This window comes from Accipiter gentilis, chromosome 4 (genome assembly GCF_929443795.1).
Source record: "Accipiter gentilis chromosome 4, bAccGen1.1, whole genome shotgun sequence".
Taxonomy (NCBI): Eukaryota; Metazoa; Chordata; class Aves; order Accipitriformes; family Accipitridae; genus Astur; species Astur gentilis.
Genome location: NC_064883.1, coordinates 25,934,608 through 25,962,451, shown reverse-complemented (window position 1 = coordinate 25,962,451; position 27,844 = coordinate 25,934,608). Strand labels below are relative to the sequence as shown.

The 27,844-nt window shown below is 37.8% G+C and overlaps 1 protein-coding gene across 10 annotated transcripts in view; it reads right to left on the bottom strand.

Annotated features, from left to right (window-relative positions):
• Positions 1–27,844, bottom strand: part of CACNB2 (calcium voltage-gated channel auxiliary subunit beta 2) — a 269,351-nt gene that overhangs the window by 20,425 nt on the left and 221,082 nt on the right. For 7 of the 10 annotated variants that reach the window (XM_049799176.1, XM_049799168.1, XM_049799169.1 and 4 more), the window contains 7 exons: positions 25,449–25,571; positions 20,929–21,065; positions 19,038–19,114; positions 14,968–15,101; positions 11,451–11,531; positions 11,081–11,139; positions 6,108–6,217 (listed from right to left, as the gene is read on the bottom strand). In XM_049799176.1, coding sequence (XP_049655133.1) covers positions 6,108–6,217; positions 11,081–11,139; positions 11,451–11,531; positions 14,968–15,101; positions 19,038–19,114; positions 20,929–21,065; positions 25,449–25,571 — 721 coding nt within the window. Of the gene's footprint in view, positions 1–6,107; positions 6,218–11,080; positions 11,140–11,450; positions 11,532–14,802; positions 14,823–14,967; positions 15,102–19,037; positions 19,115–20,928; positions 21,066–25,448; positions 25,572–27,844 lie in introns of all 10 variants that reach the window. The other 3 variants (XM_049799177.1, XM_049799174.1, XM_049799175.1) reach the window with 1 other exon arrangement.

Sequence of the window (27,844 nt, the reverse complement as noted above, 5' to 3'; positions counted from 1 at the left end):
ACACAGATACCAAGAAAATAAAAACACAAGTCTGAAATTTGCACTGATAATCCACTACTATTTCTTCAAGCATTTATGTTTCATTTTCAGAACAAAACTCTGGGATATCAACCTAATGATGTGAATGGGAGCTCTATATATTTTCTAGAGACAACTTTCGAAAGGCAGGCACTCAACTGCACATGCAAATTGGGTGCATGTAATGCCTGACAGGTTACTGCATGTGCACACAGAAAACAAATAAACAGATTCCCAGCCATTTGACTGCAATCAATTTACCATATACACAATGACATATTTTACATCAACATTCACATGTCTGTGTTAGAATATGCAGATTAGGTACACACACCTTAGAAATTTACAGTGGAAGACCTATCTTCAGCGTTTACTTGTCAATCTCAACTTTATTTTTAGAATTACTTGAAAATAAATACGGAAAACCAGCAAGATTTTCTAAAAGAAATACTTAGCAACACAGTACAGGATTGGCTTTTGTCTATCAGTGAGTCAGTTACAAGAAACACACGGTGGTTCTGTGAGGTACAATAAAGCACTGAACACAAAACAGCAGGAAAACGAATTTGCAAGCTTGTATACATACCCAAAACATCTGGAAAGGGAGAGCATTAATGAAGCAAAGAATGGAAAAAGCCAAGACAATCAGGTTCTTGTACAAAGCATACAGCATGAGGTAAGGTTATAACAAGCATAACATACACAGAAACAACAAGAAAAAGGTTTGGGTCCTTTTGATGAAGAAAAGCAGCAAAAGCACAAAGCTGGTTCAGCAGTTTCTGCAAATGGCATGTGTACATACAGAAATTTAACTAAGCCAATTGGGACTGATTTTCAGGTGAATGAGATGTAACCATGTACTGTACCTTGTTGGAGACAAAAGTCTTTTCAAAATTACAGATTTCTTCTAGGCTTTTAAGGAAATGAATCAAATGCCCTTTCCTTAAATTTAGTTCCAGCATTTCACACATTAAACATATAACAGTATTGACAAGCAAACATTTCTCTTTATGTACAAAACAAGCTTTCATATAGAAGAGAAGTAAGACTGTACTAAAATTCTTGGGTACATTAATTTTGCACTAGATTATTCAGAGGTAGCATTGGTTTCCAATGAGTCAAATCCCAAGCCTATTTTTGACTGATGCGTTTGCAGAAGCAAACTTTCAGTCAATGGGCACGTGTAGCATTAAGCCCATTGAGACTTCCCTATAATCCCGTAAATCCAGTTCCTCATGACAATTCCTAATCCTGCTTATCACATTGTTTGTCTATGCCTCCTTGACATTAATTCTGGGTTATCTATTAAATCAGTTCCAAATAATGGCACTCACTCCACTGTACTGTGCTATACACAATAACGAACAATAATCACAATTCTGCAAGCCTATATTGGGCAATAAGGTAAGAGTTGTTCTCAAAAAGAGGTTTGTTTATTTCCCAGAAAAAAGTATTTGTTATTGATATATCAAGTATATTACCTTTGTAGTATATTAACTCATTGATAGAACACTTATTAAAATAATAACTTACATAAAATCCAACAATATATTTTCAAAAGTCTAAGAAATAGCCTTCTCTGCTGCAGTTACAACTGCCTCTCACAAGCATGAGCGTAACTGAGGCATAAATCACTAGCTGGACTGTCTAGCTGCATGAGGTACCACTACACAAAGATGGGTGAGTAAAGGAATAGCTTTCCACTGAAACTGGAAGGGGGAAGGGATTTGGATTAACATAAAGCAGTTCCGGGGAGCTATATTTGCTATAATAAAAAGCTGTTTTTAAATGATAACGAATGTAGAAATAAACACATGGGTCTCAGTCCACGTACCCCTGACTGTTCAAGGAGGAGAGAGGCAGACAGCAACTCATCTCCCCCATGTCCCACAGCTGTGCAGCCAGGAGACCGGTTCAGAGCAAAACAAAACAAAACAGAACAAAAAAACCAAACCAAACCGAAACAATCCCTGTTTTTCATTAACAAAATCGAATTTTATTGCAATAAATACCATTCTGAAATACCTGGACCAGTACTAAGTCATTGTAGATAGTCTGGACAAAAAAAAAAAAGAAAGCACAAATTTGGTGTTTGCTGAAATTCTGTCTTTTTTTTTTGCAGTGATTTGGAGAAAAGGACCTATTATTCTTATTTTATACAAGGGAAAATGCAGGTAGAGAAAGCATTCACTTCCCAGAACCCCTCAGCAGACCTACAGCAGATACTAGAAAAGAACTAATGTAACCTGAGTCTCGACTCAATGATTTATCTATGACTGAAACTTGCATTAGAAGAGAATATTATTTAGCTGCAAAGCTAATACTAATAAAGTAGGAAATGCCAAGAGAGCTCTCAAATCAAACCTTTTGTGGTTCGTATTATAAGACAGCATGCTCAGGAACATATAATAAAGTTGCTTCTGTAGGGCTGTTGTCTCAATCAGTACGCAACTCCATACTTTGTCAACTGAGAAGCAGCTCTTTGTGTCCTATATTCCAAATACGTGTTTTAATTACTATGGTATGAGTTCCTTGGACGGTAGAAGATGGGTGATGAAGGAGCTTCCTCTTTATGATCAGAAATTCAATCTTGGATCCACAAAATCTTTCCTGTTAAAACTGCCTGATTTACTGCCACAAAAAGTTTTGGTCAAATCACTATTTCCTGTCCTGCTCCCCCAGAATTTAAATTGAAAACGCCCTATTGTGCTTTCAGAGAAGATCACTGGCCTTCCTGAAGTTTCTTGCCTCATACATTGTACAAGTTTCGTAGCAAGCGAAACAGCAATTCACTGAGCAATTCCAATTCCCCACATTAGTTTGTACATTTTTCAAAAAAACTAAGGCAGAGGACTGGTGGAAAATAAGTCTGCGAACACATAACAAAAGACTGAATCACAGCATATATAACCTAAAGATACTAAGAAGTTGCACAGTTAACCTTCTTACTGTGACTTCCTAAACTTTATTTTGCACAACTTGAGTTTGTAAACCAAATAATATCCTTTTAACAGCATTTTTTTGTTGACTTATAGCAAATTCATCACACAAACTGAAAATAAAAATTTCACTACATGGTGTGATATTGCCACTCACCTCTGGTACTTGAGCCAACTAAGTACTCACAGCAGTGGTATGTTGTCATCTTCTTTGTGAACCGCTGCTAGAAGAGGCCACCTACCAGCAGGCCACAATGATATTTTCTGATTCTGAGTCTGTACCTACCTTGAGGTACATTGCAGGCAAGCAAGGGAACAGGCTCTAACACTCCTCGTACTTTCTGCCTTTTGCTTTGCACAAGGGTTTTGCCATTGCCTTATAAAAGCAGCTCCCTTTTCTGACGCCAGGTTCTTTCATTGTTTCTCAGTTTTCCTCCTAACCCACTGCTACCACATCATTTCCCTCCCTGACTCCCTTCCTGGCTGGTTTTTGTCCTCCCATGGTTTACCCCATGTCTGGAGCGCAGACCCCGGAGGTACTTCGCCAGTGGGTTCAACTATCCCAGCTCCTACTCCGTAACTCCAATCTTTTCCATAACAGATTTTCACCACTTGCCTTTCTCCCTTACCCCAGCCACCGGCTTCTCCAGTTGAACATCTTTAAAGTAAACAACTTTTTACTCCATACTTCATGGTGCACAGCAAAGTAGGGACTGAGAGCTGAAAGATGAGCACCTTCCTGCTTCAGCTCTGCTTGGCTGCCCTGATCCAGTCTGCTGGGGGCAGGTTCTGCTCAGCATCATTGCTGGACCTCGCCCAGGAAGAGCTGTCCTTAAGCAATTCAGATGCAAAGCTTGGCATATGTTAATGGCAGCTTCTAGTAATTTCATCAAGTTTTCTCATTATTTTCATAAAAAATGCCCAGAAACATGTATTGTTCAATTCACTACCAAACTTCAAAACGCTGCTAGATTATTAGAAGTATGGGAGTACTACAGCTTCTGAAAAAAAAATGTTTTGAGAATATTTTAACATAGGTAAAATTAATTTTTGCCCTAACTTCATTATTAAAATGACCTAGTTGCTCTCACTAATATTTCCCAAGATAATTGAAAATTATTTTATAAATCAGTTAATTTTCAGAACAATTAAAAGCAACTGAAAACCTGCTATGTAGCAGGAAATCTTGGGTAATAATAATAGGCCTGTTACAAAAACCAGAGAGACGTATCTATCTATCCACTTATTTACATATATACATAATCACTGCCATCTTCTGAGTGTCTCCAGCTGAGGTTCTGTCAAGACTTCCATTTTAAATACCTCTATCAAAAAAATACCTTGACCCAAAGAAAAGATGTTAATGTTCTTAAGGGTAAGGTTCTCCATGAGATAAAGGGGTACGCAATTTGGCTGCATTTATTTTCTACAGATTTTTTTTCCCTGCGTAAATTTTAGTGATAGCTCTTTTATATATATGAAAATATCTTAACATGAGGAATAGATGATATGGGTTTTACTGCTGCATATCAGCAGTATTGCACAAAATTGCACATGCTTTGATGTTCAGGTTGGGAAATTAATCACCATGGTTCTGTTTGTTCCATGACTGGGTGACCTCCATCCTTATTACCAATTTTCAGTTCTATTCAAAACAAGCGACACTTTATCTTTTCATTAGATTATTAAAAGACTTTGGTGACAAGACTGAAATTCACATAGAAGGATATTCTTGAGTGTAAAGATATTCTTTATGTTGTTACAGTACAGATATTTGAAAACACGTAAAATAAGACATACTTGGAAGCTATCAGACTACTTGCAAGTAAAGATTCACAGGCTCCACACAGCTGAAAGCAAGGGGTTTAAGAAGCAAATTTTCAAGAAAGGGAAGGCAAATGTTTTAAGGCAGGGAAGCTCATTCTAAGAAGGACAGCTATATTAGGCAAATGTTAAATATTCAAAGTACAGGTGTACTCAGAAATTTTCTTATAAAACTGATAAAGAACCCATTTAGTAGGATGAATGAAACTCCTTTGCTGTTCCACAAAATTTACAAGATTTCAAGATACAATGCTGTGTTCAGGGGAAACCAAGCTCTCTCAAAGGCTACTAAGAAAAATCTGCAGCCTTGTAAAGACAGAAACCTCGCTGGAGCATTCACCTGCGATCTAGGACATCCGGGTTCAAGTTCCTTCTTTTTTTGTATTTGAGCAGGGACTTGAGCTTGGGTGTCCCATATCTCAGCTGAGTGCCCTAACATGAGTACGCAGACTCCTGGCAGGATTAATCTCAGCTACCTCCAGGTGTCTACACAGGCAATGAGCCAGCGGCGGCAGCAGAACCTCGGATAGAAGACACTTCGTGCTAGAGGAAAGGCTGAGGTCAGTCCACTTGAGCTGAGACTCCAAAGCAACCACCTTTTCCTGTTTACTCTAAGGACACCTTGGGATGACAAGCTCCAGTGTAGTCACCTGTACTGTAGATGATGACATCTAGTTACATCTTCCCAGCTAAGCTTGTTTTCATTTCTGGCTAATAAACGTTTAATTACTTACACAACTGGACAAGCTTCAGTACAAAAAGACTCATGTAAGATGACAGATATGTATGCTATGTATCCACCTGTATCGTTTTTTAAAAATGTCTCCCCTTTTCGATTGTTTGGTTTTTGTACCAACCTCAGCATTAGTTTAAACGGATACAAAATTCAGAAAGTGTTCACTTCAATAATTTTTTTCATGTCTAATATCAGTAGCTATCACTACTAGCACTCTTATCGAAGATAATGCAAAATATCAATAATATCTATACAATTTCTATACTAGCTATACAATTCTGAAACTGTCACTTCTATTTAACCAGAAGAACATCTCTTCAGGTTTTATTTACCTTATGGATGCCTACTTCTCCCCACAGAGGCAAACAGCAAAACATGAAAACTGAACATAAGCAGGATAAACCAAAATTAGCACTGTATGAAGTTTACCTGGTAGTGATTTTAAAAAGATTTCTAGTGCCAGGATTTCTGAATTATGGGAATAGTGATTTTCTCACAGCAGAGAGAAGGCTATTTTTAGCTTACACACATGAATTGAGAGTAGTACACTTTACAGCCAATTTGTAGATAGCATCAATATAGGTACTTACCTAAGCTTGATCTTGTGTTAGATCGCTCTATTATCGCATGCTTACTGGGGTTGTTTAATACTGAGCGTTTGGCAAGCGAGATGTCTGCTGTGACTCGTGTAATTGATATACTGCAAAAATAAAATACAGTAATATAGAACAGAATGTTATTTATCTCGCAGGGATGTGGGGAGAAAAAGACACTTGTTTAACACTAGAAGATGGCTAAGACTACAGGAAAACAAGTATTTCTCAGCAGCACAGTATGCTTTGACAATGTCAACAGAAAAGAAACTTTATCTAACTAAAACTGTTACAACAACTATTGATAAGACATCCCCCCTTCTGTACAGTACTGAAATGCTGTACGACCACTGACTGCAAAGCTACACGTGTCTGGGGAGAGGGGAGGCAAAAGGAGGTCAGAGATGTGGTGCAGAAGATAGGCCTTCTCTGGGGGCTCCAGGCCTGATGTGGTTAGACTTTGCATCAGTATTCCCAGTATGAATAGGCTGGTTTCCCCTTTCCCTAATTTTGATTAATTTGTTGAAAGGTACCGAATGACAACCTGGCTTACTTTAACCATACGTATAAGACATACAGGGATATGCAGAGCTAACAGGTGAAGGTAAGGCTTAGCAGGGAAACTAGTACAGCCACAAAACTCTTATTTTTATTGTTCAGTTTACTAGCATATGTTTTTTAACAAAGTGCAAGAGTTACCTATAATTTTCCAGAAAGATCCAGCAATATGCTGGCCACCTAAAAATGAGGACTGCAACACAAAGAACCATGCAAATGTAAACTCTGGGCTGAGTATCTGGCAGGCTCAATTTTGTCTTTCTGAGAAAAGATGAGCCAAGAAAGAAGTGGTTACTTCCAGTTGTTTGCACTGACCTGCTACATAACCTTCTGCATATTCTTCTTCCTAGGAAAACAGTTATCTTGGTTTGTTTTGCTTTACAGGGTCAAAATGCACCCTTTGGATTAATTCCCTTTCAAACTCTCTGGTCTAATGAGGCTTAGGGGTCACATTTTTTCAGTGCTGAGAGCTAAACCACATTGAAGATATTCCCTTGTTCTTCCTTGTATGATTTTACTTGCAATTTAAAAGGAAGACACGGATTTGCTAAGAACAGGGAGGGCTCCTCTCTAGCAAGCACAGTCAGATGCTGTTCATCTGAAATGTAACCAAATAGGTCATTTCCCAATGAGCTCAACATGTGTATATATCTATCTAAAACCCTACAAAATGTAAGAGAGCCAGAAGTTAATACAGAAAAACAGAATTATTTGCACAATACTGATTAGTAACATCATTTTGGAAATTTAGGCATGATTTAACTTAAGCTAAAAGCATAAACAAAGATTGTGATTTCTGGCACAGCTCCTCACAGATAATGCCATTAGTCTCAAAATGAAATCCAACATGTAATTTGGGGTACTCATTAGTTATCTGTATTTGCTAAATGATGAACATTGCAAACTTTTACAGCTTTTTGGTTTTTGGTTTGTTTTGGTTTTCCTGCCAGTCTTCCTTCTTACATGCAATAGAAAATATTTTTTCCCTTTTTCAAATGCAATTATGGTATATTGAACAAAGCTAGATTTATCAGTCTAAAAATGCTGGGTTTCATTTTAAGATCTTTTAACGTCTTTTTAAGGTCATTTTAACATCTTTTGAGATATGTAGCACCAGGAAGAACAAGTCTGCTCTGAAAACAAAGGATATGTATGTTCATATAGCAAAACAATTGCAATAAGAGTAGGGACAGCTTGACAGCAGAGTGGCAGTGAAAGAAGTAGCATGAATCTAAGAACCTCCCATACAAATTTCTTGAGGACCTTGAGTACCAATTTAGATTGCTACTGGAGTTTGGGATGCTTCAAATCCGCTATTATAGACAACAATTGTATTGAGAGTATTTGTAGATTCACCCTGCCACAAATGGATCTACAACTGAAAATCAGATATGCTCTAAAATACTTTGAGACATAAAGATGCAATAACTTGTTTCTGCTTGCAACACTCACTATTTCGTTAACTTCCAATTCTGAAGGTGCATATCTGAGATTTGACAACCGTGAATAATATAAAGAGGGACTACTAAGTGGCTGGGTATCAACATCATCATTCTGACAGAGAAAACCCAACAGCTTAAACCACAATGTCTGGTATTTTAAAGAGCTGAAGCTATTGACAGAAAACCTCAAGCTCCCTCTTGAAAGTTTGACAGCACCGGGACAGATGGAGTAGTGTTACTGCTCTGCCCACTTCCAAACTAAATAGAATATTCATTGAAGTTACAGATATTATAACAAGACCTTCCTGTTTTCTCAATCTTGCCCCCCAAATGTCAACCCACTAGCACGTATTATCTGGGACTTGATCAAGTAGCAATATAATCACACGTGGAGAATCCACCTGATGCCTCTGGTCAATGATGTCTGAATTACAGAATATGCCATTGATTTTAGAGATGGATTGTCATTTGACATTTGTACTACAGTAAGGCCTAGAGGCTCAAATAGGAAAAATGTGGGCCCCCTCCAGAAGAAAATGGGACACCTGGTTACCTGGGACATGGAGAAGGCTGAGGTACTCAATGACTTTTTTACCTCAGTCTTCACTTGCAAGTGCTCCAGGCACGCTGCCCAAGATGCAGATGGCAAAAGCAGGGACTGGGAGAAGAAGAACCACCCACCAGAGGAGAAGATCAGGTCTGAGATCATCTAAGGAACCTGAAGGTGGACAAGTCCGTGGGACTTGATGAGATGCATCCACAGGCCCTGAGGGAAGTGGCGGATGAAGTGGTTAAGCCACCTATCCATCATATTTGAGAAGTTGTGGCAGTCCAGGGAAGTTCCCACTGACTGGAAAAGGGGAAACATAAAACCCATTTTTAAAAAGGGAAATAAGGAAGGCCTGGGGAACTACAGGCCAGTCAGTCTCACCTCTGTGCCCAGCAAGATCATGGAGCAGATCCTCCTGGAAACTATGTTAAGGTACATGGAAAATAAGGAAGTGACTGTTGACCAGCCAACATGGCTTCGCTAAGGGCAAATCGTGCCTGACAAATCTGATGGCCTTCTACGATAGGGTTACAGCATGGCGGATAAGGGAAGAGCAATGGACTTCATCTACCTGGACTTGTGCAAAGTATGTGACACTGTCCAGCATGACATCCTTGTCTCTAAATTGAAGAGATATGGATTTGACTGATGGACCACTCAGTAGATAAGGAATTGGCTGGATGGTTGCACTCAAAGAATTGCGGTCAGCGGCTCGATGTCCAAGTGGAGACCAGTTATGAGTGGTGCTCCTCAGGGGTCAGTATTAGGACCAGTGCTGTTTAACATCTTTGTCGGCAACATGGACAGTGGAATTGAGTGTACTCTCAGCAAGTATGCTCATGACACCAAGCTGTGTGGTGCGGTCAACACACTGGAGGGAAGGGATGCCTTCCAGAGGGACCTTGACAGGCTTGAGTGGTGGGCCCATGCAAACCTCATGAAGTTCAACAAGGCCAAGTGCAAGGTCCTGCACGTGGGTCAGGGCAATCCCAAGCACAAATAGAGGCTGGGTGATGAGTGGGTTGAGAGCAGCCCTGAGGGGTATTAGTGGGTGAAAAACTGAGTATAAGCCATCAATGTGTGTCCACAGCCCAGAAAGCCAACCATATCCTGGGCTGCATCAAAAGAAGTGCGACCAGCAGGTCAAGGGAGGTGATTCTGCCCCTCTACTCCGCTTTCATGAAATCCCACTTGGAGTACTGTGTTCAGTTTGGGGGGTGGGGGGGGGGCAGGGCAGGCAACATAAGAAAGACATGGACCTACTCAAGTGGGTCCAGAGGAGGGCCACAAAGATGATCAGGGGGCTGGAGCACCTCCCCTATGAAGACAGGCTGAGAGAGTTGGGGTTGTTCAGCCTGCAGAAGAGAAGGCTCCAGCAAGACCTTATAGCAGTCTTCCAGTACCTAAAGGGGGCCTACAGGAAAGATGGGGAGGGACTCTTTAACAGGGAGTGTAGTGATAGGACAAGGGTTAACAGTTTTAAACTGAAAAAAGGTAGATTTAGATTAGATATTAGGAAAAAATTCTTTACTCTGAGGCAGGTGAGACACTGGAACAGGTTGCCCAGAGAGGTTGTGGCTGCCCCATCCCTGGAAGTGTTCAAGGCCAGGCTGGATGGGGCTTTGAGCAACCTGGTCTAGTGGAAGGTGTCCCTGCCCACAGCAAGGGGGTTGGAACTAGGTGATCTTTAAGGTCCCTTCCAACCCAAAGCATTCTATGATTCTATGAAATCATACTGGACCTTGCCTAGTGTGCTGTGGGGGACAGGCTGTAACAGCATGCAGATTAAAACCCAGTGAAGTGCAGCCCATCTGCTACCAAGGATGACCATACTTCAGCAAGCTGGGGGACAGCCCCCTCTCCAAGCAGTCCTTTTGAGATTTCCCATTATAGAGTCCAGCACTACTGTCAAACCAAGATCCCATCTTGAGGGATGAAGAGTTTTGCAATCATATACATTACATAGTCTGAATCTCGTATCACTCTTTCCAAGTTAGATGCCACTGTAAGGAACTAGAGCTGAGAAGGAATGGTGGCCCTTGTCCGTTTGTACAGAACCCAGGCAGCAGTAATGAGATACCGTTAGAAAAATACTTAAACAAAATAACTTTTTTAAGAGTAAGCATTTATTAAATCTGTAGATAAGTATCTAGCAACTTGGAGCGTGAACGTCATGGTCATCAAGAAGAAGACATCCTTTTTGCCACTCTCAACAAATATACGCCCCTGAACACTTCCCACTGCAACACAGCCTCAGCGTGCTCTGCTAAGGAAACTTCCAATCCACACTATAGTCCACTGATCAAGAAATTAGCTGCTATTCCTATTTTTCTACAAAAAGAATGTAATTATTTCTTAAAAACCTGGTACTACCTAAATAGGACCTGAACTCAAGTGGATTTGCATTGCAAAGTACTTACCGCCCTTCGAATCTATGTTTTAAAAAATCAAATAATGCTTTTTGCATCATATCTGTTACCTAGAAGGAAACAAACAACAAATTCATAATCATATAGGAAATTCATAATACTTGATGCTAATAATAATATGTAATAAAGTTGGCAGTACACCTTATACCTGAACAATAGGATTGGAATGCAATTTATTCTTATTCTGAATTCTGATATGAAATGAAACACAAATAAACAGCTATCTAGTAGAAGTAAAAACTATCTAGATTTTTGTTTATGACATAAATTATGTTATTCAGCTTAATTACCTTTGAAGATTCAAATACAAATGAAGCACAATATTTTTGGCAAAATAAAACCATTCACAACAATCACTTACCTCGTATCCCTTCAGAGAAGGCCCCACTAAAACTACTGGTCGCATAGAAGGCACTACATCATAGGGAGGGATGTGCTCTGTCTGCAAAACAGAAAAAGCTTTCAGCATCACAACACCTAGAGAAAGTGTTACACATTACTTACAATATTAGGAACTCTGAATTTCCAGTGATGTCACCAACACAGGAATCATGGATTCATTAACTTTTCCTGAAAACAGGTAGTAGATGATAGGGACATAAAAGGTTCAGGAATTTCTTTTGAAAAAGCTTTTCTTTGACTTTTGTTTTTCCTACTGTTTTCATATTTGTTCTGGATAGCTATAAAACTGTTATTCTGGAGACATTCACATATCCCAGTTCATAATTCCTAATTGGTAAATTGAAAAGCTTATTTCCAACAGTTAACGATTTGAAATGATTGACTCCAGAGCTGTGACATCTGTTTCCCACCAAAATTTTATGTAGGCAAATTATGAAGGAGAAAAATAAAACAAAAAGGGACGGGAAAAGCATAACACATCTCTTTTTATGTTCAGATCTGCCCACCGCTAGACAAAACATTGTGACACCACTGCAAATTCCCATGGGAGTACTCATAGTCTGACTTCCACATTTGCATCCGCAATTCACTTGCAAATGAAAACAAAATAATGACTGATCAAGTTAGTATTTCTAGAAAAAATTCATAAACAGAGCTTGGGATAGCAATCCTTCCACTTTGGGAAGTTCCTGTCACTGCCCAAGAATGGATTCTGTTAGTATGATAGTCACCAAACTACTTACTGATGTATCATGCACAATTATAAAAAGCATTTTAAAATACAAAGATAAAAAGATTGCCTGCTTCCAAAGATTGCAAATTTTTTTATATTGTTATCAAAATAAAATATAAACAAATTAAACTGGGTTTTTTTCCTTTAATAAATGGCTACTCAATATATATATCACTGAGAATGAGTCTTATCAGAAAGAGTTTTTTGTTTGTAAGGGAGGGTTTGGTTTATCTTTGTCTTGGGGGAAAAAACGATTGAAATCCAAACCCAGGAATGTGTGGGTGATACGGAAAAAAGGTATGCCAGATCTATTTTTCAAATGCCTACAGAGTACATATACATCAGTCAAGATCACAGAATACAGTCATTGTTCATTGTTTCAGTACTCAATGTATCCCAAGGTGTTTCAAAATAACATTAAAATAAGTATATACATTCCAAAACACAAAAACACAAAGACAGACATTAATACAGTGACAGCACACAATGCTACACAAGCAGCAGTCTAAAGCAGTCTAAAACATGGAAAACATTTTTGTGAATGTTTTTCAACATAATTTATCTTATTTTTTGTTACCTGTAGCTTCACCAGATAATTAGTAACATAAGAATGAATACCAGTGCCCAAGGCATCATAAGCATGTGAAATTAATTTATTTTACACAGTGCAGAATCTGACTCAACATTTCAAAGTAAACCCCTGCAATTATGCTGTGGCAGTATCAAAATGCAGCCCTCCACTGTTCTTGCTAATATCACTAATAATCTGATAAGCGTATTAGAGACAGATCCTAAGAAAAATTCATTACAGATGTGTAAGTGCTTATAGCATGAGTGTCCTGATGCAACAGATCTTTGTCTTAATGTGGCTGACTGAACCAAAGGTATTCATGCTAGAAGTTAAGGAGCTGTTTGAAAATCAGGGAAAGCACAGAAATTACCTTATTTGATGGAATATGGGGTATTTTTAAAATCTGTTCTGTCGAAAAAGGCTTTTTTTTCTCTCTAATCTTTACAGCTTGAAGTAATGAAGCTGTCAGCAGAAAATTGAGTAAAAGTTATCTAATGGAAGCATTAAAGTTCTTTAATTTAGCATTAGAGAATCTAGTATTTTCTAAGAGACTGGCACTGAGCTATACAGCTTTCACTTGCAGATTCAAGTTCAAATATGAACTCAGAATAAAAACTAGCATAGTTTTGACCATACAGCTTCTGCTCAGTGGTTTGACTATGTTTGGGATGCCCATCTAGTATTCACTGAAAATGTCAGTATTACAAAACCCACTATGACTAGTAATGATTCTGATATGGAAAAGAAGAGGCACCGGAGAACGATGACCAAGATGGGACTAGCCACCATCCAGGTCCAAGGTGGTTCATCTAGGAGCTGCATCTTCAAGAGATGCTTATGCAGATAGCATCCAATACATGTCAACATGTATTATTCTTCCTTAGTATTTATATTTGGTTATAAACATGATTAAGTAAGAAATTACTCAGAAGCAAGTAACTGCTGTGGATTTCCATAGTGGCTTGTGAATGACACAGTACTTAACAGACCCTACTGGAACAAATACTGGTGACTTTGGAAATGAGAAGGATCCAATATTATTTAAAAGAGTTCAAGAGGAAAAGAGAGAGAGAAAAAAGTTTTATTTACTAAGCATGAAAGTATCCACAGGACAGGCAACAGTGTCACTTGGCACTGTTTATAAGCACTATAACAGTCTGTTGTTACCTGTAGATTTAAGTGAGTGGTTAAAAAAAAATGAATAAGAGCTATGAAGACTAAAGATTTAAAAACAAAGTAGAAATGTGGTATTTTACTGCACAGTTTGGCTGCTACCTAATGTCTTAATAACTTACTCCAGCAAAGATCCTAGAAACATATTGCAGTTTGCTGTAACAGGATGCTGATTGCATAATTCTGTAGTTATCTGGGTTATCTATGGAGAGACATTGGCTCTCCTGGGAACCACCACTACCATTTCCAATAGCTGAGACACTAAAAATGTCTGACTGATGGATGGCAAGAACATTTGGCTGATAATTTATACATGATAACAGGAAAAACTCAAAGTAAACTGTCAAAACAAGTCTGCGGTTTTCCACTAGTCTTGTTCACCTGCAGATTTTGCACCTAGTAAATTAGAAGTTTAAATACTGACTAAATTAAAAAGACAATGTTTTTGACTATTTGTTTTCTAAGTACAATTTGAGTATCTGATTAGATTCCAATAATGATTTCAACAGACTGAGTTATAAGGAAAAAAATCACAACTTGAGAAAGATAGAAAGAATAAGCATGCACTGGAGAGGTGCATTATATGGATTTGTTAGAAATAAATTTCTCAAAGTTTTAGAAGGCCTTCTAAGTGTGTCCTATTATTCCATCAAAAAGGATAAGTACTGTAGCAGAGCTTCACAGATGCGCTGAACTTGGGACTGTTTGTTTGCTTGTACTGAATCCACTAACAGCTTGATACATTTCTTCCTTAATCCTAGAATAGCTGCGTTGTTAATAATGCTAATGATGCCAGTGGCAGGATGAACACAGGTACTGTTGATATAAACTTACCGATTTCTGCTTCTGCTTAGCTACAGCAGCATGGAAAAGAAACAAAGAACAACAAAGCATGCATGTTATTGGCTTGTCAAAGGACGCAGACAGTTAACAGGACTAGAAATGTGACGCAGTGCAGGTGAGCAGGTGGACAGATGGGAGCTTGGAAGTCGGTGTTACCTTCTTAAAGAAGGGCATTCTTTTCTCTTTGGAGTGGGGTGATGTTACACTGTTTGCACTGGGTTTGGGGGAGCGATGGTTTGCTGGAATATCATTTTCTTCTGCATCTAAGCCAGTGGCATCTATGTCTATAGCTATATACAGACAAACAATTCAGAATTATCAGATGACAGGGAAAGTAAAGATAGGTTAAAAAGGAAATAACAGGCAAAGAGAAATAAAACTGTCCAGAGTAATAAATAAATAAATAAATGAATTTTTTAAAAAAATCATCCATGAGTACAAAACACAATAAAACAAAGGGAAAAATTTAAAGGTGCAGTACATTAGGATTAGAACACAGAAGGCAATCTGTAACAGCTACTGTAACGTTTTCCTCTGATCCCGTTTTACACAGCTACATCAGACATACACAGAATTACTCTTACAAAACAGAGCAATGGCCAAGTTCATTCTTGTTACACCAGTGTAAATCCAAACTGGTTCACTGGAATAGATAAGACTTTCACCAATGTAAACAACAGAACTTGGCCAACAACATTTGAATTATTTTATAGCAATGAACACTAATTCAAAATGGGTATCATCAGTTGAAATCTGAAATGTCACTAGCTTGTCTACAGAAAATTAAGAAACAGAAGAAAAATCACTTTTGAAGACAAAATCAGCTTGATACTGGTACATCTACATTTATCTCAGGGTGGACTACAATTGGCATTTTCAACCATTTTAACTAAAAATGCAGAGTAGTCATAAGATACATTTATTAGAAATAATAGAAACAGACCCACTAATAGTGAAAATTAAAAAGAATGGGTAGCAGAAGAGAAGAAATTGATCCCAGCTTGTCGCAAGAGACCTGGATCCTGTTGTAAAGAGTGAGGATGCAGGCAGGGCAAAATGGTAGTGAATACAATAAACCACTGCTGTTCAACCTCTATCCCAAAAGAATATACAGCACACAACACTCACATCATAAATATAAAATATTTACCGTCTTTAACAAGTAAGTAACAACTGTTTAAGCAAAAATCATCATGGACTCAGAAATAAATACATTTTCAAAATGCAAAGCCATGTTATCCTGAATGCCGAGTCCAACAGATACCTACTAACTATATCCGAAACAAACCAAACCAAAACCAAACACACAAAAAAATGCTTTCTTGTTTACAATGCTCAATCCTGATCTGAAGCAATGTATTAAATTTGTCTTCAGAAAGCAAGTACATACACAAAGTAGATCCACACACATGCTGTACAACATCACCTTTGTGTGTAAAGATCCTACCCACCTCTTGACACACGCTGGTAACACATGCTTATCTTGCCATGCCATTAGGTCAAACTGAATCTAACTCTAAACAGATCTGTAAGCAGTATCATTTACATTGACTTTATCCAAACCCATAATTAATCATTGCAAACTATTATGAAACCACCTTAGTGACCTGCTTTCAGCTGCTTGATGAGTGGGACATCAACTCATACAGTGGCATGTGCTATTAAATTATGCAACAAAAATATTTCTGTCAAGCCTATGCGCAGCTACTGATTTAAGAGACACTTGGGACAGTGATCTCTTCTGTTTGAATAAAGTATATTTTCCCATCTGAATTATCCACAGATCAAATGCCATGATGCCTGACAATCCTTGAATTACAGAATTGTGCCTTTGAGCCTGCCCTTCCCAGGAAAGCCAGTAAGTAGATCCGCACCCTGTTTCTATACTCCTGCTCCTAAAAACAGCCACAGAAATCATGTAACATTTTCTTCCAGCAACACTGTTCCTTCACCCTCTTCATAAGTATAAAAAGAACATTATCTTTTCTTGAATACAGGCCAGCACAGATTCTATAAATCACTCATAATAAGGCATATTAACACTCCTTCAGTTCTACGTTCAACTAAAATCACCAGTGAAGAAAAAACAGGGTTGTTAAGTTTCTCCTGAAAAAAAGAAATGCATCATTTGATCAGCTAGATATCAATATCTCCTTTTTTCATTCTCAGTCTTCACACTATGCAACATCTTCTGTGATAGTTCTTTTACTGTTAATTATCTTTAGTTCATTGGGATTTTTTCAAAGTAATTTTCACCATTATCCTCATCCTGTTTGGTGGTCTGTGAGGACACTGTATGGATTGATTACTATATCAATATAATATTATCTAAATGGCGATGAGCCTCCTCTTCATTTGTTTTTCACCGATTCTTCGTCTTGTTTGTGGTTTTTTTTTTGTTTTGTGGCACTAGTTTATATTGAAAAAAAAAATAAAATCCCTGACTCAAAGTCAAAGAAAGATCTCTTCAACTCACTAAATAATTTATGTATTTGTCATTTATTATACTTTGAAAAAGAGGAGGCCTGGGAATAATAATTGAACTGTACTTCAAAGTCACTTGAGTTCTTGTGTTAGTCACAAACTATGCCTCTTCCCCCCTTCTTGGGATGTCTTAAGATAAGCAAAAAAAACCCCTGCAGCCCCAAAATCTTAAGATCACAGAATAAGCTAATGTGCACTACTCATAAATATTCTCCAAATCTTCAATGCAACTGAATAAACTTTACCAGATTTCCTTCTTTCTCCAGAAAACCATGTTTCTGAAAAACTACTGTCTGAAGAAATGATTCAATGTAATGAAAATTACAGAATGGCTAGCAATCAGTCAGTTGGTAACCTAAGCGTGCGACCTGTTCCCTTACCTCTAAATTCTCTGCAACATTCTGGAAATTTCATATGTACTGATCTCCAATTGTTTTTAGGATACAAAAGAATATTGTAGCATTTCAGACGCTCTAACTATAAAATTATAACATAGATCCATGGACACTTCTACTGCAAAAATGTAGTTGTTGAAAGTGGGCCTTACCAGTAAATATGACAGTTTAAACCCATCGTGAAATAAAAGATTAAGGTGTGTTCTACAGACTTGTGATGGACACATATTAGTTAACCTAAAAATATACTTCCCTCAAAAGAAAAGAGAGGTAGGGAACTTAAGCGGAATTTTGATAAACAAACTGCAATTATAATAAAGTTGGTTGTTACAAACAAAGTCATGGTTTCACAAGAAAGAGAGATATATTTTTCAATTAATTTAATCAAATGAAGCTACTACCATAACTTGATTGAATTCCTCTGTCTCTCTTAATGTCCATGTAAATACTTTAAAATCTTTAGGATCATTTTAAGATGACTGCTCTGTAGACCAGGCTCCATATAAACTAATATGATTGGAAAATACATGTCTTTGCCTCCATAGACAAGTCACTAGCAACATTCATTAATATTTTCTGAATTCGGGTATTCAAAATGTACATTTTCTCTCTCAGGAGAAGATGAAACATCCAGCAATGCAGCAGCTGAATTTAGTAGAATTCTTTTTCTTTTTTTTATTTTTATTTTTTTTAATCTTCTGCTATGCTTTTTCCAAGGAGCTAATGCCAGTTTCCTCCACTAACTCACCATGTATTTGCTTCACACCTCTTGAATCCAACCTAACTAAAGTTAAATCTGTCTGTTGATGCTCTAAATACAAAACAATATTTGTGAAAAATTTGTCACAAAAGGCAAAAAATATCCAGTATGCTAGAATTATGTGAAGCACATCCTTATCAGAATTGTGAAACTAAAAGTTCCTGTTATTATAAAATAATGCTGGTTTTGATGCTACTGCAGAAACCTCTTAGGAATTTTTGTTCTTATTGCTGCTTTTTCTCCTGTACCAGAAGGTATTTGTTGTTCAGCAGGAGTGCTCGCACCAGACCAAACCTCTAACTATCCTACTGCAACGCAGTCTCATAATTTTATTATGTCTTTGCTATAAGACATCATGGTAAAAGCAAAGAGGGAATTTTGTGCATTGTTAAGAGCCCTATCATTTCCTGAACTTGATGGCATTGACTCCATTACTTCAAACCTACCCAAGGCAGCCTTATAGGGCAACACAACCACCCAGCCTTATACCTGTGAAGTACAGGGAATAAGAAAAATAGGACTAAATGTACATAAATTTTAAGATAGGTGCATGAGTCTGTAAACCGAAGGGTTCTTGACCTACTCACCAGATGATGGAGGCGTCGATTTTCTGGAACTAGGAACGATGTCACCCAAACTGGATGAAGAGTTTCCTCCTGATTTACTGGAGTAAAGCAACACATTAGTTTGAAGTTTCATAGCTTTCTCAGTACTTATTCTAGTTTATTTATTACCTGCCTTCTAAATGAGCTGCTAGCTGAGAGACAAACGGTATTTCTGGCAGAGGTATAAAATATACATCTTACACAAAATGTGTGTACATTTTGAGGACTGAGGAACTGCAAACATCAATCATGCTCCTTGTTCTGCTGTGCAACTTCATTCTGCTGCATATGCTCTCACTACCTTATGATATTAATGTGATCCAATTATTAATATGGCTACTGATACATAACTATTAATATTACTAGTTATTACTAAGACTAATTCTTAAGCCAGTGAGCATATCTGTTTCCTTTAAGAGAAGAGTTTTAGTAAGAGCTCCCTAATGAAAATGATAGAGTGTTTGCCTAACATCTTTTCAATTTAATTAAAGTACAAATTCTTTTGCTGTCTCAATAGCAAATAGCACCTAGGAAGAAAAAAAAAAAAGTCTCTCAAACGAAGATAAAGCAGTCTAGGGATTTGTCAAGTTCTGCTTTGTGAAAACCTATCCAAGTTGTGAAAAAGAAACAACATTTTTAGTCATTTTATTGCAGTTACCATAGAGAGAAAAGCACTGCAAAGAATGTAAGAAAGGCTATCTCACTCTTCAGATAATTCATGTGATAGTACTAGTTTCCACTTTCTCCATCTTAAAATATTAATAACCACTAAGTAAATGCATTTGTGGCATAGGACAGTGTTACCTCCAGTGAGAAGTTCTGGAGAATGGAAGCCTTTACAATTTGGAAAGGGACCGAATCACTGGGTCAGATTTGGCTATATCAGAAGTGTCACGAGAGGAATAAGGAACCTGACATCCTCCTGCTGAGGACAGCACGCTCATAGGGAAGGCACTTCACAGCTGGCGAATGCATGTGAGCCCTTCAGCACCCCGGCCTCCTCCTGTGCACACATACTCTTCAAACACTGCTGTCCTTCCTTTCAAAGTAGGAAAGCCCTTCCGCCTTCCCAAACGTTTCCCAGCTGTTTTCTCAATTCCAGGTCCATCCCACTCAGACATACTGGAAATATTTATTTCCAATACACCCAAAGGGAAGCAAGCGACATTTGCTTCCACATGCGTTAATGTTTACTGGAAAACTACTTTATTAAGAATTCTACAGTAAAGATGACCTTATTACCATCTTGCAGTACTGTTCAATACATTTAGATACTGAATCTTTATTTTTATGTACTGATGGCTGCAGTCAGAGACAAAAAATGACTTGACATAAAAGTTCCATCACACAATGCAATATTCTTAAAAACTGTATTCGTAGGCAATGAATTTGACAAGACTAAAACATTTTTTTCCCTCAGAGCAAACTAACAGGCACTGGCTTCGGCTTACAAATAAAATCATCTTAATATTTTCTGTAATTTCTAAAATCAGCTTTAAAAGTGTTTAGAAATTGCAAGATCATGAAAACAAGTAACACATGCTAAAGAATTTAGGGAGAACAATTTTTAAGTCAAAAATTGTGCTTGCACATAGTAAATGTACTAACTGCAATGCATATTTGCAAATATTTTATGAAAATAAAATGGAATAATAGCCATTGTAGGTCACCACAGACCACCAATCTAAATATCTACTTTCTCCCTCAAATGGCAATGACATTAATTATATTAATAAATATTAATTCCTTCATTGATTCAAAATATTTGTAGCTGCCAATTACAATAATTAAACAGAACTATAGCATAAACAGCATTAACTTCCAAGTTGTGTCACAGTCAATGCTACTATTTTTAATGATTTGTTGTTATTACCTGGAGTAGAATTTTCCTTGTTTTGCCTTTTGTTCATGCTGCAGCCTCATGTTTTCTAGTTTGACTGGGCTTGGTATGAATCCTATTTCACAGCCTTCTTTTACCAACCGTCCTATCCACCAGTCATTATTAAATTTCTACAGATTAAAAAAAAAAAAAAAAAGAAGTAATTTACTAAGAAATTACTGTATTTGGGACCATTTTGTTATTATTTTTAATTTGCAGCTAAGCGATTTTATGTAATTCTTCTTAATCACTGTACTATGTTATTATGGCAATGAAGAATTGTGTTAATATTCAGAAATACATTAAAATAATTATACCTTGCAAATTATTAATATGTACAGTACTTAGGCAGAAACCTTCCTCCATAGACTCCATGATTCTCCCTGGCTGCTATTTCCACCTATCTCCCCATCTTTATTTTTTTCTGCTTTATCCCTCATACACGATACCTGCTTTTGATCTCCCTTGATGTTTCTCCTTGGTGGACACCAGACATTTCTTCTGATCTGCTCCTACATACTGCAACAATTTTTACAGCTCTGTAATAATCTATTTTTCTTATTCCATTATATTCAGTTCTCTATTTAAAACAAAAAATACTACTTCTCACACTCCCCCACTTCTCTGAACCCACTAAAATCTTCTGAAATATGACTACATTCCACTGCTTATATATGCTCTACTGCATACAGCTCATGTGATCTGCATCTTAAACATACTGTGATAGATCCACAAAGAATGTATATATTTGGATAACTAAAAAACCTTAAAATTATACAAATGCACAAGATATAGTCCAATTAACTGTATTTCAGCTACATGAGATGACTACTCTAATTTAATAATATTGATTCATACACACACACAGGGGGTTTTGTTTGGTTTGCAGAGGTCTGTAGAGCAGAACTATTTGTTTTTTCCTGTATTATTTATTCACCATTTTTGCATGAGAATAGGTCACTGTAATGTATGGCCCCACATGCAATACTCTAGGAGTTCCATAGGAATGACTACCATCAAATATGAATTTTGGATAATTTGGATTATTTATGAAACTGTAAGAGAACATCTGAATGGGAAGAGAAGTTGCCTTCTTGAATCTGAAGCTATGAATGTATATCTTATAGTGCATTTTTAATTATTTAATAAGTAATTTTAATAAGTGTACAGTTAGGAGTAAAACATGTAAAATGTGTGGGCTCCCATAAAAAGGAATTAATTTCACCGAGAATACAACATTGGTGGATCAATATTACACAACACAACCTAAATTGCAATATTATCTTTCATTTTGGCTACTACAGAAATGTTGCGATGCTTGAAACCAACTTTAAGATATTTAGCTAACCAAAACTGAAGATTAAAATGAATGCACTTTTAAGCTCATAAAACATAAGGGGATCTATAACATTCATCCAGTGGGATGCCTTTACGGGTAAGAATACCAACATTTAAAAGGGAGCTAAGCTGGAATAGCACTTTCTCAAAGCTGTATTAAACTGAAACATATTATTAAAATCATAACCTTTCATTGCAAAATGCTAACTAAAGATATGCATGTGCATTATGTAGTAGGATAATATAGGTAGAGGAAGACTATAGCAATTGAGCCAATGGCGGTTGCCATTATATGGATCTGCTCTACAGTATACATGATGTCTGCAGAAGTAGTATCATTAACTTGGTAAAAGGAAGAGATAGATAATTAAAAACCACCATTAAATTAAAATCTGAACAGCCGCTACTTTTTTATGCTGTCCTAAGGTACAACAGACTACTGTGCAACATTAATTTTATTATAATTGATAGGAATGCTAAATCCATAGGAATTTTTTCTTCATAGAAAAATAAAAGCATGTGGAATTCACTCCTGCAGTCTCAAAGCTGAATGCTGTGTCAGTATATGAAAAGGAGGATACAGTACTTCTATAAGTAAATAATACCAGATATAATACTTTCTAATTTTAAAAAGCCATAGTGGAAATCTTGGTAGCGAGGTGTCCAGCTCTCAAGGTGCTGGCTGGGGTGAGTGATTCTCTGTAATTCACCTGTGCTTGGAGCGCCAAGGGAAACACAAATATGAATTAAATGCTAAGCAGAATTATGGCCCTGCATTAAAGCCGCAAAAGATTCAGGAGTGACTATGATGCAGTGCATGTTTCTTCACACAGGAAGGAATCTTTCATCTTTGTACGTACTCAGTTTTACTGAATGTAACCTAATTAACATAAATTTCCCTCATAATCATTGCAGTACTTTTCACCATTGCCCATGTACATTTCAAACTGAGGTTTTTCTTGTTTGAGCCCTCTCAGCAGCACAAATTGGAGAACACTCCTCGCAGACAAGCAGAGCACAGTATTGATCGAATATGGCATTACTATGCAGGCAAAAGTTATCAGAGATTAACTTAGATTTCTTTATTTCTAGCAACCAGTTAGCTAAAAAATATGAAAGCAACACCGCATTTTATAGCCAAGAATGTGTTTTTTTACTTTTCATCCGCACAAATAATTAAAGTTTGGACATTTCAGGTCTCCCAGCATTAACTATAGGGAGCACCAAAACTACTGACGGAGCAGTATCTGGTGGGATACAGAGCCCTGGAGAGCGAGCAGGGCACGGCCATGGAGGAAGGACGGGGAGGGCGCACCTGCGGAGGGCAGGGCCACTGCTCGGGGCACCATCCCGAAGAGGTTCGACCTGCCCGGACGCAAGAGCTGCTGCCTAAACGCAGGAGCAGAGAGCCCACGTCTGACTCCTCGCGGGTCTCTTCCCACCGCTCCATCCCAGCAGTGCACCTGGCCCAGGTGCAGGGTCCCTTCTACAACCCAGCTCTGGCCTAGCTAGAGAGTCAACTTCCCTTAACTGCTTCGAGAGAAGACCAGGTATTTTTAAAGGCAGTTAGCGCAGCGTGCCCGTTCTATTACACCCGAAGCTGCAAGAACATTTTAATGTATTTTTCCATTCCTCAGTGCTACACGTAGCCACAGACGATGCAACAACTCAGCTGAGCTAAGCTTCCTTCCAAGGCATTTCTGGAGATCCAGAACAGTTCAGGAAACTTTTTCTTCCTCATTTTCTCCCATGCATGTTTACATTTTAGTCTAAGTTGTGCCGTGAGGAAAAAAGCATAAATTATAACAGAAAATCTGCTAACACTGTGTTTCTGGCTCATATGGAAACAGGGGAAAGACTTGATGTGAAATCTGAGATGGAACAGATGACTACACAAAATCATTTAATCTAACCAAATTGAGCCATATATTCCAGACTCACCAGAGAATGCTGATGGTTTTCTTTTGCCAAGGCTCTGTGCCTGCTCATCTACTTTCGTCACAAGACAGAATAGAGCAATTCTTTTGCACTACCATCAGAAAGAAAACACATTTTCTTCCCTATATACAGTTTGAATCCAAATTATCCCTTTTTTGTATGCTTAATATATATGGAAAATGATGATCACTAGTCATCAGTGTGGAGGCACTAGAAGTCCATTTTTTGTTTCCTTAGTCTCTGTCCACCTGTATTTCTACCTGTGTATTAGGAATGTTCCTTGCTTCCACAAAGCACCTGCAGTAGCAGAATCTTTGTTCATCATCAATCATAACTACTGAGGGATTTTTTGATAATCTAAAATGGGGCAAAGACATAATTTCAAATGCATGGCTAAGTTGCTCTCATCCTTAAGCTAACTTTCTAGTTCTTCTGCTATAAACCTCTATTTCCAGATGGACCATTTTGTGACAAAACACAAAGGAGTATGACCAGAAGCTGGGAAATCTCATAAAAAGAGGGAATCATTCAGAAGGGCACAGCAGGCTGCTAACGAGGTCCTGTATGGGAAAGTTACCAAGTTATTTGCTTTGGATTGTCTTGCAAGGAGCAGAGAAAGAAAATGACTTTAAGTGTTTGAAACTGTAAAAATTGAAAAATTTCAAAGTTAAACTACAGGAAAAGAACACCAATGCAGCAAACGCAAGGCGCCTTTTCTGAGAGTTGCTATGTGCCTCTTGAAACATCACATCAGTTCTTCAGTATGTAATTGTTAACAAAATACTGTCTGTGCCAGGGAAGTAACTTCAGTGAAAAAAAGGAGATCTGAGGATTTGGGGGTTAACTGCGATCCAGTCACACAAATAGAAGAGAATCAACCCTTGGCTGCTGAATCACAATGAACCCTCAGAGTACTAGAATGGTAAACCCCACAAATATTGTATCATTGAATATGCAGATGTAGATTTTTAAAGCTCTAAATAAGTGATATTTACTAGAGAAGAAAAGACTTGCTTTCCAGACTTCATTAATTTGATTGTAAGGCATTTGTGCCATTGCTTTTATAAGAACAGTATTTCAAGGAACATTCAGTTCCTTATACACAGTTACCTTATTTACATAACATTTGTGTAGTGCTTTGACAATGTGAAGTGTTATCTTAACATTAACAAACAGTAGCACTATTACTCAAATAGAGCCTTAAAGAGAGATTCACTTACTTCTCTAGTTTGACTTACTTCTTTAACATGAAGAAAATCTTTAGCCTCAAATGAGATGGCCATGCCTGGGACTGGAACATCATCATCGTGAGCTGCACTGTACCCAACATTTGTCCGAACTGCAAACGCAACAGGTTTTGTCTGCAAAACAAAAGACAAACAGCATGAAGATTTCCCTTGCAAACACGCACATATGTACAAACATATACACAGAGGAAGTTTTCTGTAAGTTGTCTTTTTAAAATCATAAAAATTACAGAGAACTCTCGAAGTGTCCATGTAAATCATCACGAAGCACCACGTTTACTTACCTCAGTTATTTAGTATCAACACATTCGATAGAATACAAGTTTTTTTCTAGCTGGTAGTGCTCCAAATTAATTTGGAACAAGTCAAATCAATAATTAGAAGTCATAAACCATTTGGCAATCCATATGCAGTGCTCGGCTTGCAGTTGTGCTGCTGTGCTTACCCAGAGCTACGGAGGAGCACGTGACAGCCCCCAAGTAGTCTTCAGGGAAATCACAAATTAGGAGGAACAGTGTCAGCAGCTGCAGGTGATTCCTAAGCAAGACATCCCACTGCAGAGCCACTCTGAGAATGCAGTAATGTGCCCTCAGACCATCAGGTTGTTACCACATACCAGCCACAGAGAGATTTGCTCGTTCCCATAATTCATACTACAACCTGTACTGGTAGTTGGTATCAGTGAGTTACAGGATTTTCACAAGTTTTGTTTTCAAGAAGCAGTTGCAGGAAGAGTCAGTGGCCCCCCTGGCCCCACAGCTGCCCTCCAGCATCCTGCCCAGCTTCTCCTTCCAAGCCCCACCAGCGCTGAACAGCTTTCTGCACAGGTACGGTTAAGCAGGTAGTAAAAACTGCCATCGAGCTCAGCTCAGCCTATAGCTATAGAGGTACAACTCTTCTCAGAGGTACAACCAGAATACAGGAGAACCACCTTTATTCTGGTTTATTCTACACCAAAAAACACCTTGAGCTTGCTCTCCTGATAGACGGTATCACACAGTGTCCCTGGGATCCACCATTGTCCTATCCCAGGCTAAACTTTTAGCCCACTCCAAAATCGTCCACAGTGCTCTTATGATCTAGTTTGAAGTCCCTATACATTATGGCTAGTAAAATATTTTTAAAGATGTGAACTGAGTCTCTGAGGTGCTCACGAGTGATGGAGGAAAGCATGACATAACTTTTCGTCTGAAAATATACTAAAGCTTCTACCAGACAACAATTTTAGCTTTATTAGTTGGTATCCATCATCACTTTGGCTTGGCTAAAAATATGGTCTTTCGCTGAGGTGACAAGCAAAAAAGTATCTCATTTCCTACATAAGGAATTGCTTCCATTTATTCTCGAAAAATAGGATATGAAAATGCATCCCCTACTTCATGACAGCAAACCCAATTACCTGAAACCAAAACTCATGCTATATTTTTCTGATTAACAAAAGTCCCTGCCTGCTCCTTCCAGGGTTAATCTGACAACTTGCGTAGCGCTAGAGGACAGAAATCTGCCACATTAAAATACCTGATAAAATAATGAGGGAGATATATAAATAATTCTAAAGACAGTATCATGCCACCTGGCCTGGAAAGGACAGTTGGAAATAAAGGGAGAGAAGGTTTCCTGTTGCTTAATTTAGGTCTAATGTGCTGTAAAAGTAACAGGATTCCAATAAAGCCTATTTCAGAACTCCTTAAATAGGCCCATGTTTGAATTAACTACCACAGTCAAACAATTTACATCTAAATGCACATTCTAGGAAGGCTTTTTAATTTAGAAGGAGAAACAATAAGCTCTTTCATAATAGTGGGGTCAAGAGATCCTCTGTGTCCAGAAGTGAAACAGGCAGTTTCAATGGAAATAAATTTTGGAAGGGGACTGCAGAATGGGCTTCATGTTTATGTGGTACTCTGGATCAAAATATGTATTTGTACAAAGAGATGATCAGGAAATTATTGGAAAAGGACTTTATCCCATCTGTTCTTTCTTCTAGAAATTAGTGGAAAAATCCTAAGAACCTTAAAAACGGTTTGGTAGAAGGACTCTAAAGTCTGAAACTGGTATCATTTAAACAGGCACTTATTTAAACTGGAAAGCCTATGGCAGACTAAAAAATTAAATACAGCTGAATATATTTACGGGTTGAAATAACACACCCCAAGAGTTCAATGTCTTTCTTGGCGTTTAACCACAATTAAAATATTGCAAATAGTCAATTGCTTTTCTTTCCAGGTCACCTGTTCTAGAAAAAAAAATTAAAATTAACAAATTAGAGTATGTAAATGCTATGTCCCTTAATAAGCCCTTAGTAAGTTCACCTTGTCATTACACAGATGAACTGTTAGAAGGGCATCACGATATGATTATGCATTCATGATTACATTTCTGAAAAT